Source organism: Dromaius novaehollandiae, chromosome 23, assembly GCF_036370855.1.
Source record: "Dromaius novaehollandiae isolate bDroNov1 chromosome 23, bDroNov1.hap1, whole genome shotgun sequence".
Lineage (NCBI taxonomy): Eukaryota > Metazoa > Chordata > Aves > Casuariiformes > Dromaiidae > Dromaius > Dromaius novaehollandiae.
In genome coordinates, this window is record NC_088120.1 from 6487030 (window position 1) to 6502950 (window position 15921).

General features: G+C 45.4%; 1 protein-coding gene across 5 annotated transcripts in view; it reads left to right on the forward strand.

Moving 5' to 3' along the window:
• The window catches only part of LOC112981187 (lethal(3)malignant brain tumor-like protein 4), a 49806-nt gene that overhangs the window by 26962 nt on the left and 6923 nt on the right, over positions 1-15921 (forward strand). For all 5 annotated transcript variants that reach the window (XM_064524948.1, XM_064524947.1, XM_026096654.2 and 2 more), the window contains 8 exons: positions 3435-3545; positions 4276-4390; positions 4500-4599; positions 5945-6124; positions 7509-7640; positions 8049-8110; positions 10557-10723; positions 15107-15169. In XM_064524948.1, the coding sequence (XP_064381018.1) occupies positions 3435-3545; positions 4276-4390; positions 4500-4599; positions 5945-6124; positions 7509-7640; positions 8049-8110; positions 10557-10723; positions 15107-15169 (930 nt within the window). The remainder of the gene's footprint in view (positions 1-3434; positions 3546-4275; positions 4391-4499; positions 4600-5944; positions 6125-7508; positions 7641-8048; positions 8111-10556; positions 10724-15106; positions 15170-15921) is intronic.

A 15921-nucleotide genomic window follows, 5' to 3' on the forward strand; every position in this document is an offset into this window, starting at 1 on the left:
ATTGTGAGCAAAAACAGAAGTTGCTTTAAAGACTTTTTTTGTTTAAATGCTTTAACATTGATTTTTTCATGTCATAGTAGCTTCTTCCAGGCTGATGGCTCACCTCGCTAGACTTTGCAGTATGTATAAAAACTCTGTGCCATTGCGACACTTGTCTGGGTTGCGCTCGATGAAGTTAGACTTGCAGGTTAATACCTGCTGCCCTCCGGTATATTTTGTTGGTAAGCTCTCTGGGAGCGAGGAGGGAAAAGCAATCAGGGAGGCCTCAGATAAGGGAGGTAAAAATCCAGCCCAACAAGACTGATAATTGCTAGGTTTCAGCAGGTGTCCATTTGTGGGCTGCCAGGGGTTATTGCAGAGTAGGAAGAGGCCAATCTTGCCTCCCGAGAGAATGGGAAGGCCACGGCTGGAGTCTTCTGCAGAATAGTGAAACTCCAAAGCATCCCTTGGATTAAGGTTTTCCACACTCGAACAGACAACATCTTCAATCGTAAGTGCAGCACATGAACCACCTTGGAGCCGGTGAGCTGGATAATCAATGAAGCTTGTCAGCAGGACTCATTGGTTGCCCCTGGCGTAGGTTCAGCCTTTTTCTGAGCCGTGCTGTTAAAATCCCAGCCGCGCTGGAAAATGGGAACCTTCAATATATCAGGAGAAGAAGAATGCAGTAATTGGTCTACACGGGAACAATAGGACTAATTTTGTATAAATACAAATATTATGGAAGGGTGATAAAATTCTTTATGACGCAACAAGAAACGGTGAAATACTACCTGTTTAAAATTCCCAGTCTTAAATCCTCAGAAATCTATCCTTGTGGTGCTCTTCCCTCAAATTTTCAGAATACAAAAGAAAACTTTCTGAAAACATGATGAAAAAGGACACCCAAAGATACTAGCACTTCCCTCAGGACAGGGAGCCTGTTCAGTACTGGCTGCTCCCTCTTTTGTGTTCTTCTAAAATGCAGTGTCTTTGCAGGGGGGATGCGCCTGCCTTGTCTGACTTTTTAGCCCATATTACCATTATCTCTGGAACTGTTGCTCTGCTCCTTCAAAAATCTGACTTTGAGAGAACAGCAAGGAGGGCTGATTATGCCTCCCATGAAACTCCAGACTATAAATTAGTATCCAAGACTGTGTTTCAAAAAATGAGACAGAAGAATGGCTTTGATTCATTAATGGTTAATAGAACTCTTGCAAGATCAAATTTCATTATGTTTCTGGCCTGGTTGGTCTCAAGTGCAAATACATGGCACAGTTATTGATTTTATTATTATTATTATTACAGCTAGCAATTACAGCAAATCAGTACCTAAAAATATGGGTTGAGAGCCAGAGCTGGCATTTCTCACTGAATTAATTTTTAACAGTTTTCAAGAGCTATCATACGTAGTCTTGGAGAAGCTGATCATCAGCACAAATAGCAGATCCTATATCTGGACTTCACCACCCAAAAATGCGGGAGGAGACAGCTTCATAGTCAATACTTCTGTCACTGTTTCAGTCCGTTGTCGTGGGCTGTTAATTCAGAAGCATTCAGAAGCCAATGCCAAAAATGCCAGCAATGCTTGAACGGGTAGCTTTGCTCATCATTTGGGCAGAATTTTGGTCTCTAACACTCAGATTTCTTCCCCAAGAAAGAAAGACAAGGTCAGCAAGCCACTCTTAAAACTAAAAGTGGTTTAGGTTGTCCTGATTCTGGTGTGTCACATGTCTGGAAGCCTATGGATAAATGTCTGCATCCCTGTGAAAAAACCAAAGAGGAACTTTAGATTTGGAGTCTGTAATCCCCTTGTCTCAGAAGTGGGCTTCCTTCCCTCCCCCTAGCTACTGACAGTGAAAAAGGTAAGGAAGATTGTGAGGAAAGAGTGATACCATCATCGTTTCATTAACCTTCTGGTCTCGTTCAGACACGTGAGTTAGAAATAACTGTCATCTCTGCCTAAAATCCTGACCTTTGTGTGCACAAGTGAAGGAGGGCCCATCTCGAATGAGTATCCAGTGCTCTGTAACCCCCAGCTAAGGAGTTCAGAGGAGGAATTTAAAGAAAGATGGAAAAATTCATAAATGCTGCCTGTTATTTGGAGGTTTACCCCTGTGGGCGTTGCAACGGGATGCATGAGATCAAAGGACATTCTGGTGTTTTTACAAAATAGTTTAAAGACACTAGCGTTCGAGGGAAGTGGTTTGGGAAAGGGTAAGTCGGCAGCTGCAGACATGAGGCTCCTCCAGTTGGAACCACTCGGGAGTCCCAGCACTGTTCCCCAGCGCTGTCGTTTCAGCAGTCGGTAACAAGTAGATGCTCGTTATCAGAGTAGCTGCACGTTTCCATCCTGACCTCTGGGCTCGGCCCCTGGCCCTCCGCTGCTGTCCCTCACCAGTGACACTTCAGGTTGGAGTGTTTCCCCTTGGTTATGTTGTCTGCTGAGCTCAGACCAGCTCCATAGCTTGGTGCCTGCAATGCCAATGAGTTCCTTAATGTAACTCCTAGTTTCCTAGGACTGGCTTTTCTGCCCTTCCCCAAATCTGTACAGCCTTTTCCTCCCTCCCTGCTGTTGCTTGTCCACTGAGTACTTTGAAAGGGAAGGATACTATTGCATTCCCTACATTCGATGTCTGCTGCAAGTGAGTTGAGTTGGACAGCACTTTTAAACCTGTGTTTAGTTCGATATTCTTTAGCTTTGGAAGATGTTGTTCTGGAGAGCTCTTCCTGAAGCAGGTCTAAGCCCAGGCTCAAAGCAAAGATCTGAAATACCTCCAGTTGTCTTGGTAACAGGGATTTTCCCACTACAAGGTCTTCTCATGCTGGGAAGGAAAGAGGGTGTCCTCAGTGTGAAGTTACAGGTATGACAAAATGTTTGTACAGGAGAAAAACATTGCAGTGCAGTGAAGTGAAACCAATTGCATTTTCCAGCCCACCTGTCAAATGAAGGCTTAGGAGGATGTGACTCCCAGTAGTATCCGAAAGCTTAGGCAGAGATTGCTGCATCTGATGCCAAGAAGGATACGTTACTCAGATTTCTTCAGATGGTTAAGTGATTTTCAAGCTGGTAGAATTGGAGGGATTGAGCTCATCAGATGATGGCTCACTGTGCTTTTCCCTGAAAAGAGCACAAGCGGCAGCAAGACAGGCTGCCCATGAGTGGTGCCTCGATATAGTTCAGCCCCTAACTTGAAGCCCTTTTCCCATTAAGAGATGATGTGGTTCCTGTACCACTAAACTCTTCACATGTGCTCAGGAGCTAACAGTGCCCTTAACCATTTGCTAACCATTAAAGTGGGGGCTTGTGGGACATGAACAGTGTCCACAGCGACCGAAACAAGATCCTCCACCTCACCTAATATGTAGTGGAGAGCAGTGCTCAATGGTGGGGTGTTTCAGGCTCTCCTAACCTTGCCTGCATTTTGCATTCTACTCACAATCCTCTTTTCCAGCGTCCTGCTCATGGATTTCAAGTTAATATGAAGCTAGAGGCTGTGGACAGAAGAAATCCCATCTTGATAAGAGTGGCAACAATAGTTGACAAAGATGACCGTCGTATCAAGGTACAACTTCAAAAATGAAGGCTGCATTGATGGAGGCTCCTTGGCAACAGGCCTCCTTCCTGAAGGGCGATACACAGGCGGGAGTGGAGTCTGCTCCCCGCTGGCCATTTGATTCTCAGTCTTATCACTGTGATCGCAAAGAAAAAGTCAAGTTTTGCCAACTATAGTAGCATGATTTGCAGTATGGCCACACGTTTGCCTGAAACTCTCAGACATAAACAACTCATCAGCCTTTAAACACCAGTGATTTTTAGCCTCTGTCAACCTGATCTGGATCTGAACCAGCAATGCAGAGTGTTCCAAATCTTATTACTAGTCACTTCATCCGGTAGAAAATTCTGCTCTATTCACTGCAAAACTGGCCAGACTCATTGGCTTTTATGGTGTTTTTTGGATTCTCAGAAGAAAAAGAAAATTCTGCAATTCTGTTTGCAGATATTTAGTCTGAAGTATAGAGTTTGATGGGGCAACCCATGCTCTGTGCTTTCTTGTAGGCCCTGTGATTTGACTGAGTCACCACAACCTCTTTGTTCTGTAAAACATAGCTGTAGGGGTCAGGAAAACAAATAGTTACACTGAGCATATAAAGGATGATTGTGCATGGCTTGAAGAATCAAATGAGTCAGCCCAAGTTGAGCACGGTGAAACAAAGGGAGAGGTTAAAGTAAAAGCTGAATCATTTTCTTGACTGTATCCCTCACTAAGGCCATGTGCTATGTGCTTCTTTTAGATACATTTTGATGGTTGGGACTATAATTACGATTTCTGGGTCGATGCGGACAGCCCTGACATTCACCCAGTAGGCTGGTGTGCAAAGACTGGACATGCTTTGCAGGTCCCACTAGGTAAAGTAGATGGCATCATATTGTCATGTTGTACGTTTTCTGAAATGCAACCTGCTCTTCAAACGCGGGAAGCGTTTACAAATCTGTTTAACTTTCTTTTCATTACCAGGTGCTGTTGGTCCAGTGGGAACAGCGGGACAAACATGTCCTACTCCAGGCTGTCACGGTATCGGCCATGTCAAGGGACCACGATATGGAACACATTATACGTACGTGTATGAGGTCTCCTTATAAGCGCTCTGCCTCTCCGCTTCTGCTTGCTGTCTATAGTAATAATGCAGCAACAAGCACCTGCACTACCCTGAAATTATCGCAGGGTGGTTATTCTGGAGATGGTTATAACTGTAGCTGCAGCTCCCTCTTGTGTCTAAATGTGTTGTTATTCCACTGTCAATTTGATTTACACCTGTAGATTCACTGTAACTGCAATAGTGTAGGTTAATTCAGTCCAGTTTCTACTTCCCAGCATCAGCGAAGATATTTCTGTTGTAAAATAACCTACCCAAGAACAGCATGCCAGCAGGCAGTTAAAAGGAGAGGGAATGTGGATAAATTATTATAGCATAGGTGTGGGGAGAGCTAGCTCTTGTCTTGTGCTCTGCCTCCAATTTCTTATGTGTTCTTGGAAAAGGAGGATTTTCCTTGGTTAAATCATCTTACAGAGTATGAAAGCAATCTCAGATAGGAGGAGTTCTGAAGATCCAGTGTCACATAATGTGGTCAGGGCTTTGAAGTTTTCAGAGTGAAATTTGCAGGACTTTGTTTCATGAAATATTCCTCAGACAAACAGGCTAGAGAGGAAGAACACTGTTCTTCTCTGACTAGGCTGACTTTAAAAACATGAGTTAGGTGAGTGCTTTCTAATTCTGCCATGCAGTCCTCTGGTTTCCCATGCCTGAAACTGGGTAATATCATTGCTCTTTCAGAAGTGTTTTTGGCCTCAGTTCTTTTGTTTTTATGAGGCTGTGTCCTTCAGAGCAGTAGTAGAGTCATGCACTGTGGTAGAATACGTGAAACACTGCTTTTTAAGAAGTTCACCTGCCTGAGTTTTGATAATGTCATTTCAGTTTCGATGTCAGATCAGCTCCCCCTAATGCTCCCATGCATCCTCTCAAAAGGACCTGTCTTGTGTGTTTGAAATACCTTCATCCCAGTAACTGTGCATCATGCTCCTTTTCCTGACAACCCCTGCCTTAAAACTCTTTCAGCTTGCTATTCCTCTTCTGTCCATATCATCCTGTACTCTGGACCCTAGGATTAATTTTTCTCTCACTTATATTGATGCTCATCCATTTAAGTTGCCAGCACAGCGTGAAGCAACATCTCCATCTCCTTTCTGGCCCACTGCTGCTCTCTTGCTGTGTGCCACACAGGACCACCTGTAGCTATTAAGCCTACAGTCTGCTCCTCTAAAGATTTTTGCAGCATCCCCAGAATTGTTGTGTTTTTCTGGGTTTGTTGACGAATGTGTCTGCCTGAGGCTGGTGTGACTAGATGACCTAAAAACATGTATTATAATCTCTTTCTCTCTCTCTCTCTTTTGTGGTAACACAGGTTAGTTGGCTGCCCATATTCTGAAGTGAATCTCAACAGAGAAAACTTGTTACAGGACCGTCTGAGTGGGGAGAAACCCTCCCCTAGCCACAGCATTCAGAAAAGCAAGAGGCCAGATACAGCTGCTCCATTTCTAGGGGGAGCAGGAGAGCCTTCCCAGGAGGACTCTCCACTCTCCAGGTGAGCTCAACCCTTTTCCTTTGCAGGTAACCAGGGAGCAAAACTGTTTTACAAGGCTGAAAAACACAGGAATCTACAGAGAAGCAGTAAAGCATTGAGTTAATCTGTCTGTAACATTGACCCATGCCCCAGACAACCTTAACACAGAACAGTGCACTTCTGTACCCTCATATGCCTTAATAGGTTTCTTGGTTCCTTAATCCTGCTGCTCTGGTTGCATTCCAACAAAGGAAATTGCATTCTGTCTCCATAAATTTTTCCTTGCTGTTTCAATTTAATATATATTCTTTTCTTTCATTTCCTGTCCTAAAACTGTCAAGCAAGATTATTTTGCACCATTAAACTGTAACTTCATTCCACCCCAGAGTCGGCTACATTACGCTGATTGGTGTAATGACTGTGTATGTATCACTTGGCAAACAAGTTGAGCTCCTTCAGATATTTTGTTGTCTTACATGAGAATCTTGAACTTGAGTATTGTTGAAATAATGTACATGTTATCTGTGTATTAGTTTTTGGACAGCAGGAAGCAGTTAAAATGTGTCATTGGACAGACCTGGACACGAAGGCTTTAGCTGTTGTCACCCTTAGCCTGTAGGAATCCAGTCTCACTGGATCTCCAGCGGTACTTTTGGTCTTCGTAGTAGATGAGGACTCTTGCATATTTTAAAGTCTGTGCCTTGCTTAGATTTTTGACATTTTCAAGGTATATTTGGTAACACAAAAGGAATACTTCTCTTCCCCCTAGGTATACATGGCCAAAGTTTCCCTTCCCCCATGCAGAGCATGCAGGGCTCTCTCTCCATTTGCTAGCTTCAACCCCAGGATTGACTGCATTTCAATAGCACTGTTACCATAAAGTTTGCTCAGAGCTTCAGGATCCGCCCAGCATAAAGGCATTTTAAAACTGTAATATATTTCTGTTCTAAATATTTCATTTCCTGATAGTGGGAGGTTTGAATTCACTATGCAAATCTTATAACACCCTACTGCTTGTCCCGTCCTTGGACAACTGTGTAGCTCAATTTATGCATCACACGCAGTCACGGAAACTCTTAAATGTTATCCAGAGGTATCAGGATTCAGAAATCTTAAATCTCTTGATTTTATCAGAACGCATGCTTCAGTGGGTTTCTGGTAGCTGCTGGGATCAGAGCCCCAGTCCACAGGGGAAAATGTATTTCCCATAATATCTCTGAACTGGCGCTAAAGAGTAAAAAGCACTTTGTGCTGCCCCAGTAATTATCCTGGGAGAGAGGGGAGCTTCCACCACTAGATGGTAGCTGGTGCTTCCACTTGCAAGAAGCAGCCGGCTTTGCTCTCCCCTGGGAAAAGGGGAACAGAGCGTGCTGGCCTAGCTAGTATCAATTATCTGTCTCTACAGAAAATCTGCGCAAGGCGGTGAAAAATCATGTCAAAGCAGCCTTCAGAGTCTGTCGGAACAGTCTGGAAACAGTCAGGAGAAAGACTCAGTAGAAGAGGAATCCTCTGCAGCCAGCAAAGCCAAACCAAAAAAGTAAATAAGATTTTTGCAATGTGTTTTCATGTATTAACGGTTGTGTTTCTTGATGGTGCTGCTATATCTGAAATACAGATGTAGATCACTGGCTTAGAACAGCCCAGTTTGATCAGAGATTTGCAGCATAGGGTTTTAGAATGACATGTTAACTTTAAATCTCCTCCCTTCCTCCCATTATTTTGTGGGCTCTTTTTCCTGCTGTAAACTTGCGTCTGAGCTCTAGCCGTGAACTTAATAGCACAGTATTGCTTGCAGAGACAGAGAGAGATTGGGGCAGTGTGGTGCAAGTGCCACTTTTAAGAGGGAAAAGATCTTAGTTTCTGAAAGTCCCGTTAATCTTTGTAAAAAGGAGTAATTATCTTAATTTGTGCATCTTTTGAAATGGTTTGTGATTGATGCTTTCAGGCTTGGGTGCTCGCATGCCTATATAAAGTTACAGCTGGTGAAACAGGAAGACGACGGAAAAGGTTGGTTGATTTTTTTGTGCGTGTGTTAAATACAAAAACCACGAGGACCGCTTAAAGCTTTACATTCTTTTTGTCTTTGATTCCACAGCCAAGAGAAAGCACATGTGCGAGGGGATGGTGTAACAGTAGCCTTAATTCTCTTCCCCCTTGCTTCCTTTAAAATGAGGAGGAAGGGTAAAATCCCTTAGCAGTATGAGATTTATTACTTTGTAGAGTGAAGCCTCCTATTTATTAATTGAGAAGACAAGATTGCCTCACCTTTTCTACCACTGCGTACTCTTCTGTAACGGTGAGGGGGTTTCGTTCCCCAGGCGGTCTGTGCCAGGCATAGTATTTAATGAGCTATGAAGAATGTGGCTGCGAGGTCGCCCAGAAGCATTGGCAGACGGTTCTGCTGAGAGGTGTCAAGTTAAATTTAACATCTGTCTGCCAGGCTTTGACCAAGTTTCATTGACTCCTCTCTATGGAGCCCGCTGGATTCTCAGAAACATATTTAGATATTTGGGGCAGTGACTCTTAAAATTCTCCTGAGGGTGAAATAGAAATTTAAAAAATCAAATGGAAAACAATATCTTTTTTTTTCTGGTATGTGACAGGTTAAGTTTTAAGAGAAGCTTTCTGACATCACTTTAGCAAACCATATGTTTTAACTCTCAGATTTGCTATAAAAAGCCGTATCAGAGAACCAAGCTGACCAGGCTTTTAGGAGGATTTAACATGGTAATAAGTCTCCAATCAAAAAATAGCTAAGCAGGCACAAACTGGGACAGGTGCCTAGCTTTTCTTCTGTTCATTTTTACCTAGTGCTGACTTCTGCAGTCAGAGCTAGAGACGTCTGCCAGCTCTGAGCGCGCTTGCGGTTGGCAGGGAAAGCTGTCTCCTCTCCCTTCATGTTCGCCTTAAACAGAAATCAGTGGAGGGAAATTCTCCAATAATCCACTGACCTGCAATCTCGCAATTGCCCAAAGCTTTCATCCCGTCTATTTTTAAACTATTTGAACCCTGCTTCCTTCTCAAAAAGAAAATAATTTCTTCAGATGGTAGTCTGGACATTTCCCCACCAGATTTGGGTTCAGTGAAGAAGAAGATACCACAGTTAGCGTTACCGTGAGCCTTCCTGTCCCTCCAGGTGCCCCTCACCGTTCGCATGCGCGCTTCAGAGCAGGCATGCTTTTTGTTCGCTGTTTCCTCCAGCGCTATCAGTGTGACTGAGGTTTGGAAGGATTAATGGTGGTGATCAGGGCAGGGATAGAAGAATGTGGGCAGAAGTGAAGAATAGCCAAGACATGAGGATGAGGAGGGTGTAGAGTGATCAGGAGCTGATCGGTGATGGAAGCAGTGCTCACACAGCAGTGCAAAAGCCCCGGCACAGGCAGGAGCTCCTGCCCGGAGCGGTGAGGCTAAGCCAGCTCTCTGAAGGAGCAGGAGCGTACGCAGAGCCCACGGAGCCTGTAGGCCACTGGCTGGACTGGACGGTCCTCCCTCAGGCTCCGTTGACCCACCGCGAAAGACCTAATCCCGTGTATGTGCCCCTCTTTGGGAGGATGCTCCCTAACCCCAGATGTACCTTGGTACGTCCTCCCCATAGCAGGTCGCTGCCTGCTCGGAGTGCACTCTTACACAACGTGCAGTTTTGAATCAGGTTAATCTTCCTCCTCTGGTCTCGTTATTAATACCGTAGCAAACCGGGCGTTTCGTCCCGGTGCCGCGCGATGGCGCCTGGAAGCTGGCACATCCCGGCGAGACGGAGCAAGGCCGGGCAGCGGCGTGCGGGGGGGCCGAGGGGACGGGGCACGCGAACCGCTGCGAGCCACAGGAACGCGTCGCGCGGTGTTTCCAGCCTCCGCTTCCCTTCCTGTTGTATAACCGGCCAAATCCCTGTAGGACCATGACTCTGCACTACCCAAGTGATCTCACTGGGGAGGGGTGATTTACTTATTTTTTTATTTATTTTTAAACCTCCATCATTTGGCATATGAGGAGGGCATTGATGGCTGGAGGTAACCTGCAGCGCTGCCGGCCTGGGAGCCTCCTGGGGCCGTGAGCTGGCGTGCGCCGGGCTCTTAGCAGGCTGGCTACAGCTGTGAGCTGGAGCGATGCCATGAGTTGCCAGCTGAAGATGCTGTTACCAGAACTCCTCCACCTTGTCAATAAAACGCTGCAAACATCTTCTGTGTTAGCAGCGTGACATCATTTTGCTGAGAAGAAGCTAATGATAAAGCCTCCGGCCCAGCAATCTTGTCCATCTTTTTTTTTTTTTTTCTTTTCTTTCCCTGTCTTGGGAGGGTGGGGAGAAGGCCCCAAACCACAGTGTGCCATGTAATGGCAGTGCATGGCTGTGTTTGCATGCCCTGCCTCGCTTTTCCGTCCAGAGTGTGACCCTGCCTCCTGCTTTGTTGTAATCGTGCTCGAAACTTGCTCTGACTTGTCTCCTTGCCTTTTCCAGAGCCTGACTTTGATCTCCAGCAGGCCCTCCACCAGTCCATCTTCATGCCTTCCCTGTCCTCCAACCCGAGCCACCGCCTCCACCTCTGCTGGGAGCAGCACTGCAAGCTCTTGCCCGAGGTCTCGGGCCTCACAGCCAAGCACGTGGCCAAATGGACAGTGGAAGAGGTGAGTCCCCGTCTGCGCTCTCGGGGCCTGAGGGAAAGCCAGGCGCTCCTAGAGCTACTTGGAAAACATCTTTATTCCCTTTGCCTTCGCAGGCAATGCCTTTCGGTTTGCTTTACAGCCATGGCATATGCAATAAATTACTGACTCAGAAGTTATACCCAAGTGCCCTTAAAAAGGGAGGGGAAGGATCCCTCTTAACCCTCTGGTGTCCATGGGGTATTTCACTAAATAGGATTCTTCTTGTGTTTGTTTATTTACTCCTTGATCTTGGAGTGCTTAGGCCCGAAACATGATTCCGACAGCAGGTTTTGCTTCTCTCTGGTCTCCCTCCCCCTCTGCTGTCTTTGGGCTGCTGATTCACTTTTACGTCGCAGATCCTTCCAGACTGCACGGTACATGCCCCCTCCTCCTCCGTCTCCCCGCCTGCATCCCCTGCGCACAGCCTGACCTGGTTTCTGGCAGAGGTAGCTGTGCAGCCTGGGGGTCCGTCTTGGCAGTCCCAGCTCTTGAGATGTCTCCTGTAATTAGGTGGCATGTGACAAAGCTAGTATCTTCTGTGTGCTGAGTCGATGTTTTTGCCTCAGTGCCTTGGGCATAAATAATATTTCTACCTCTGCTCGGGAGGTGATGACAATTTGGATCCTGGCACTTAATTGTAGGCTGTTTAATTCAGGAGAAATACACTGTAATGTTGCATTTGCAAGGAAGTAGCTAATCTGCAAAGCAGGAGGAAGATGCCATTTTTTTACGAAGCATTGAGGGTCTTCAGAGACTTTTAGAAAGTGCGTTTTCCTTAAGTGCCTCTTACATCAGATAAATCCAATCTTGACTTTGCTCTTCATGCTGGAGGACTGCTTCGAGTCTGGTGGGACTGCAGTATCGCAGGAGACGGGAACCACAGCAATTGTGAAGGGGATAGAGCAATTAGTGTGACTGTTTAAAACTCAGTCCTTTTTTGTTTTGTTTTGTGTTTTAATGAAAATGCGCTTGAATTGAATTTGCAGCAAACTTATGGAGGAAAAAAAAAATCTCTGTGACAGATTTGCTGTTCATATTCTTTCTCAAAGCTTGCATAAATTTTTCCAAAAGGTCTTATAGTAAATCAATGAGGGTAGGAGCAGTTAATCCTCTGACATAAAAACAAGCAGAATATCTTTCTTTGGGATAAAACATGGAGGTTGTTTCATGGAAGAGCAGAGTCAGGATACAAACCAAACAAAATTTGTCCTTTGCACTTGACCTTTAGAGCAACTGCAGGGTGAATTTAACTGGGGTATAAGTTAGGTAACAGATGAGCGTAAGTAGGGACCGCAGTGAATGAGTGAAGGTGCTCTGGACATAGTGGTTCAAAACTCAGCATGCTCTGAACTGTGCTCTGTGCTGCAGTCTGAAGCAACAGCTGAAGCGACTACCAGTGAGAGCGAATGGCACATTAAAAAGATGAGTTGAGCATCGCAGTGGACCGGCTAAAGTCATTACAGGTTTTGTCTTGAATTTCAATAAAATGGATTGGATTTTGCAAATTATACTCATTGCAAATTCCTTTAGGAATCAATTTGGCCTCTGTATGAGCAGTTGCAAGATCAGCATGTGCAATGAAATGTAGCTGCAGGTCTGTGAAGATGAAAGCAAGCAGGATTTCTGCGTTTTAGTGAGTCCAAAGTAGATTTGACCTGCTGGCGCTTGGGCTCCTAAAATCTTCCTACAGGGCAAAGATTTGCTTATGGGTTGTGCTTTGAACTCTGGCACAAAGGAGCCCATTCTGCTGGTCTGAAACAAGAGCAACGGGAGGGTAAAATTCTCCTTTGATTTCAGATGAAGAACTGTTTTTATTTTATAAAACCCACATTAAGGGAAAAAAAAATCTTTAATTCCTCTCTTGGTCAAGAACAGCTGAACTGGCAGAGCAGCAGCAGTATTTAAAGGCCCTCAAGCAAAGAGGCTCTTGGTAACGCTGAACAATCAACAAGAGTAGTTGTTTTAACTCAGCCTTGTTATTTATTGAAAGCTTTCTGTCGTGTTTTCAAAGCACAGTCAGCGAAGGATATTGAATCACAGGCGAACATTGATAGGTGACAGAGTTGAGTTGTTGGTTAGTTAATCCTGCATGAGATGCTAATACGTTGCGGGGGGAACTGTCCTTGTGCTAATTGCTGGTGGATTAGTAAATGCAAGTTAGTGCCAGCTCCTATCTGCGTGTTTTCACCAGGCACTGTCAGTCCCACTATAGCTCGATGGCAAAGGGGTGCTGTGTCAGACCACCTTCAAAGTTTACCAAACCCGTAGAGCAATGTTGTACTGATGTCAATATGCCTTGAGAATGTGGGATCTCGTAAGCGCCTTCCGTGTGGGTTGCAAGGAATTTTAAGGTGCTCTTAAAATTATGTCAAACTCTGCAAGTAAATCTCACCTCTTTTCCTCCCTCTCCCTGCCCTCTCAACGTGAAAAGTCGTGATGGGAAACGCTTCCACCTCCGTGAGCATTGCCTTAGAAATCATTGCCAGCCAGAAAGGTGGGCAGGAGTTCACCTTCTTGTAGCAAAGGCCCTGAGGTGCACAGGTAGCTCTGCTGTCTCCTGATGACGTCGAGGAACCAGAGGATCCCCGGACAAGTTTTCCTGCACTCCCAACCATCCCACAGGCCTCTGGCTCCCTCCTGGGTCCAGCACTTCTCTCTCTCCCAACTTGAATCCCTCCCAGCCTCACCCTTCCCCTTGGTTAAAGGTCCCACAGCCATCATTGTGGGGCAGACAGGTTTCTTCTCCCCCTTGGTGCACCTATGTCTTGGCCTTGTGCCCCTGGGCCTCCCTTGTCCCTTGACCAGGGAGCCAGGTGGCTCTTTGGGGACAGATCGAAGGCCCATTGCTCCCAGCATCTGTGACAGTGGCCAGCTGCAGTTGTCCAGGAAGGACACAGGCGCAATGCAAGCATACCCTCTTCCCCAAGACCTCTACCAGCCTCTAAATACCATCGACCCTAAGGGGTTTTATCACCTTGCCCTCAAAGGTCAGGCTGTTAAAAGGGCAGACTGAGCCGGCAGAAAGGTTTGTGTTTTAATTCTGTGGGGGAGGTTTCAGAAGGAAATGCAGAGAAAGCAATATTTTGTTATTTGCTGATAGTAGGAGTTTGCACGTCTGCATTACAAAATTTGGAGTCACTGAATGATGAAGCTATTGATTTTTATGGGGTTCCCCTAAAAACGGAGCCCTCCCTGCTAGCACCAAATAACGGCGAAGCATCATACCCGATTGATGCTTGGCTTTCAGATTACATAAGAGAAACAGCAGGAATTGGAGCTCTTCACCAAAAATCAGCTTCTGCCAGGATACTGTGAAACCGGAGGGCGCTTTGATGGTTGCATTCCTGCGTAGTCTGAAGTGGGGGAAGGGATCAGCCGCAGACACGCTGAAATGATTTAGGAGAGACTCTGACAATCGGGAATTAAAGGGAAGCCAGTATCCGACAGTGACCCTTCTCAACTGTTTGTCTGTTCATATTCGTGGGAGCAATGTCACATCTGCAATAACTCAAATGAATATGCCTCACGAAACAGAGCTGTTCCTGCAAGGGCGCATCCAATTAGCGTGAGATGTTTGATCTTGTTATGCCTCAGATACAAATCTTTTGTGAACCAGTGGAGCTGCAGATGGATAAGACAATACATATTAAGTCATCCTCCACTGAGTTCAGGAATGCTCCTTACATCACTTACACAATATAACCCATGGGTTGCTCGCATGCATCTCTGGGGCGATTATTCCCAGTGTTGACAGATTCGCCCTTAGAAATGTTTTCCCTAATATTAAATGTCAAGTTCACTTAGATTCTTTTAATCCTATTGATTCCATGGATCCCATGCATCAGACCATCACAGATTAGAGAAAAGCAAAACTCCTTTCCTTCCTAGCACTTAGTGTCATCTGTATATTTGTAGTCCAGTTTTCAGTCTTGTCTCTTAAAGGGATGTTGTCATGTGAAGTTGTCTGAATCCTTTCTCTTTTTGATTTCTCTTTCTGACAAAACCATACAGAAAATGAACCACGTAGATGAGTTTAAAATAGTGTAGCCGTATACAGGTTTTAATCTGTAAAAATAATGACGGTATGTTATAAGGACCCTTTTGAGCAACTGAGAAACTGGACACTTGCAGAGAGACCATCAGTTAAGTGACAATGCAGAAAGCATTATTGGTAACCAGAAGACACTTTGCAGGGGTGTGTTGGAACAACCCAGGAATGTTTTTCACACGTTTCCTTCATTAATGGGAGAGTTAAAGTGTTAAAAATTCTTGCATATGAAACTCACATACAGGAATAAGATCTTTTTAGTTGATGATGTCCCATTTTAACTATCCATGTTTCTCTTTTTCCACGCTTAATCACAGGTGGCAAGCTTTATCCAGCGTTTGCCTGGCTGCAAAGAACAAGCAGCTGTGTTCAGGGAAGAGGTAAGTGAAGTCTGCCCAGATCCTGTGCTGTGACACTGGAGGGTCCGACAGCAGCTAGGTGCTTTTGTACCCGTGTTATTCCAGAGTTATGATGCTGATGGCTTGGACATGCTCAGACTTGTCATTAAAGAGCCTCTGGCATTTAGGAGGCAGCTTCAGTATGGAGCTAAATTCCAGCATGGTTAATTGCATTCTGCTTTAAATTTCCCCTGCAGTTCCAGTCACTTAGCTTATGCTTAACATCCTGTCTTGGACTATTGTGTCATGTTTTTGGCACCGTTATAAAGATGTCCTGTTGGAACGGTGCAGTGAGGATCTCATCTGCTCCCTCCAAAGGGAACATATGCCTGCTTCTCTTGGTGAGGCTGGCAAAAGCGGAGTTTCTTAGGAATCGCTGGCTGCTCCCGTGGTCTGAGGTGAGCGCGGTGGAGGAACTGTTCCTTGAACGAGCAGTTGTTTGGGAAATCGGAGCATCTCCTGCACACAGTGTCCGGTAGCTCTGTCATCTGCTGCTTCCCAAACTGGACTTGCTGGATGCGCGTCCCTGTTTGTGCTGCGCTCCACGTGGCTTCACAGAAACTACAGCTAGCAAGGGATACGGTCCTCATCTTATTTCACACACTTGTTTTTACATGGCTTGGACAACACTTACACTCGACTGAGTGCTTTGGCTTCCAGTTACCTTTCAGGTGTGATTTGGAGAGCCTTTATGAGCTTCTGATTGACGTGTCTCCCCATCCAGGTCGTGGCCG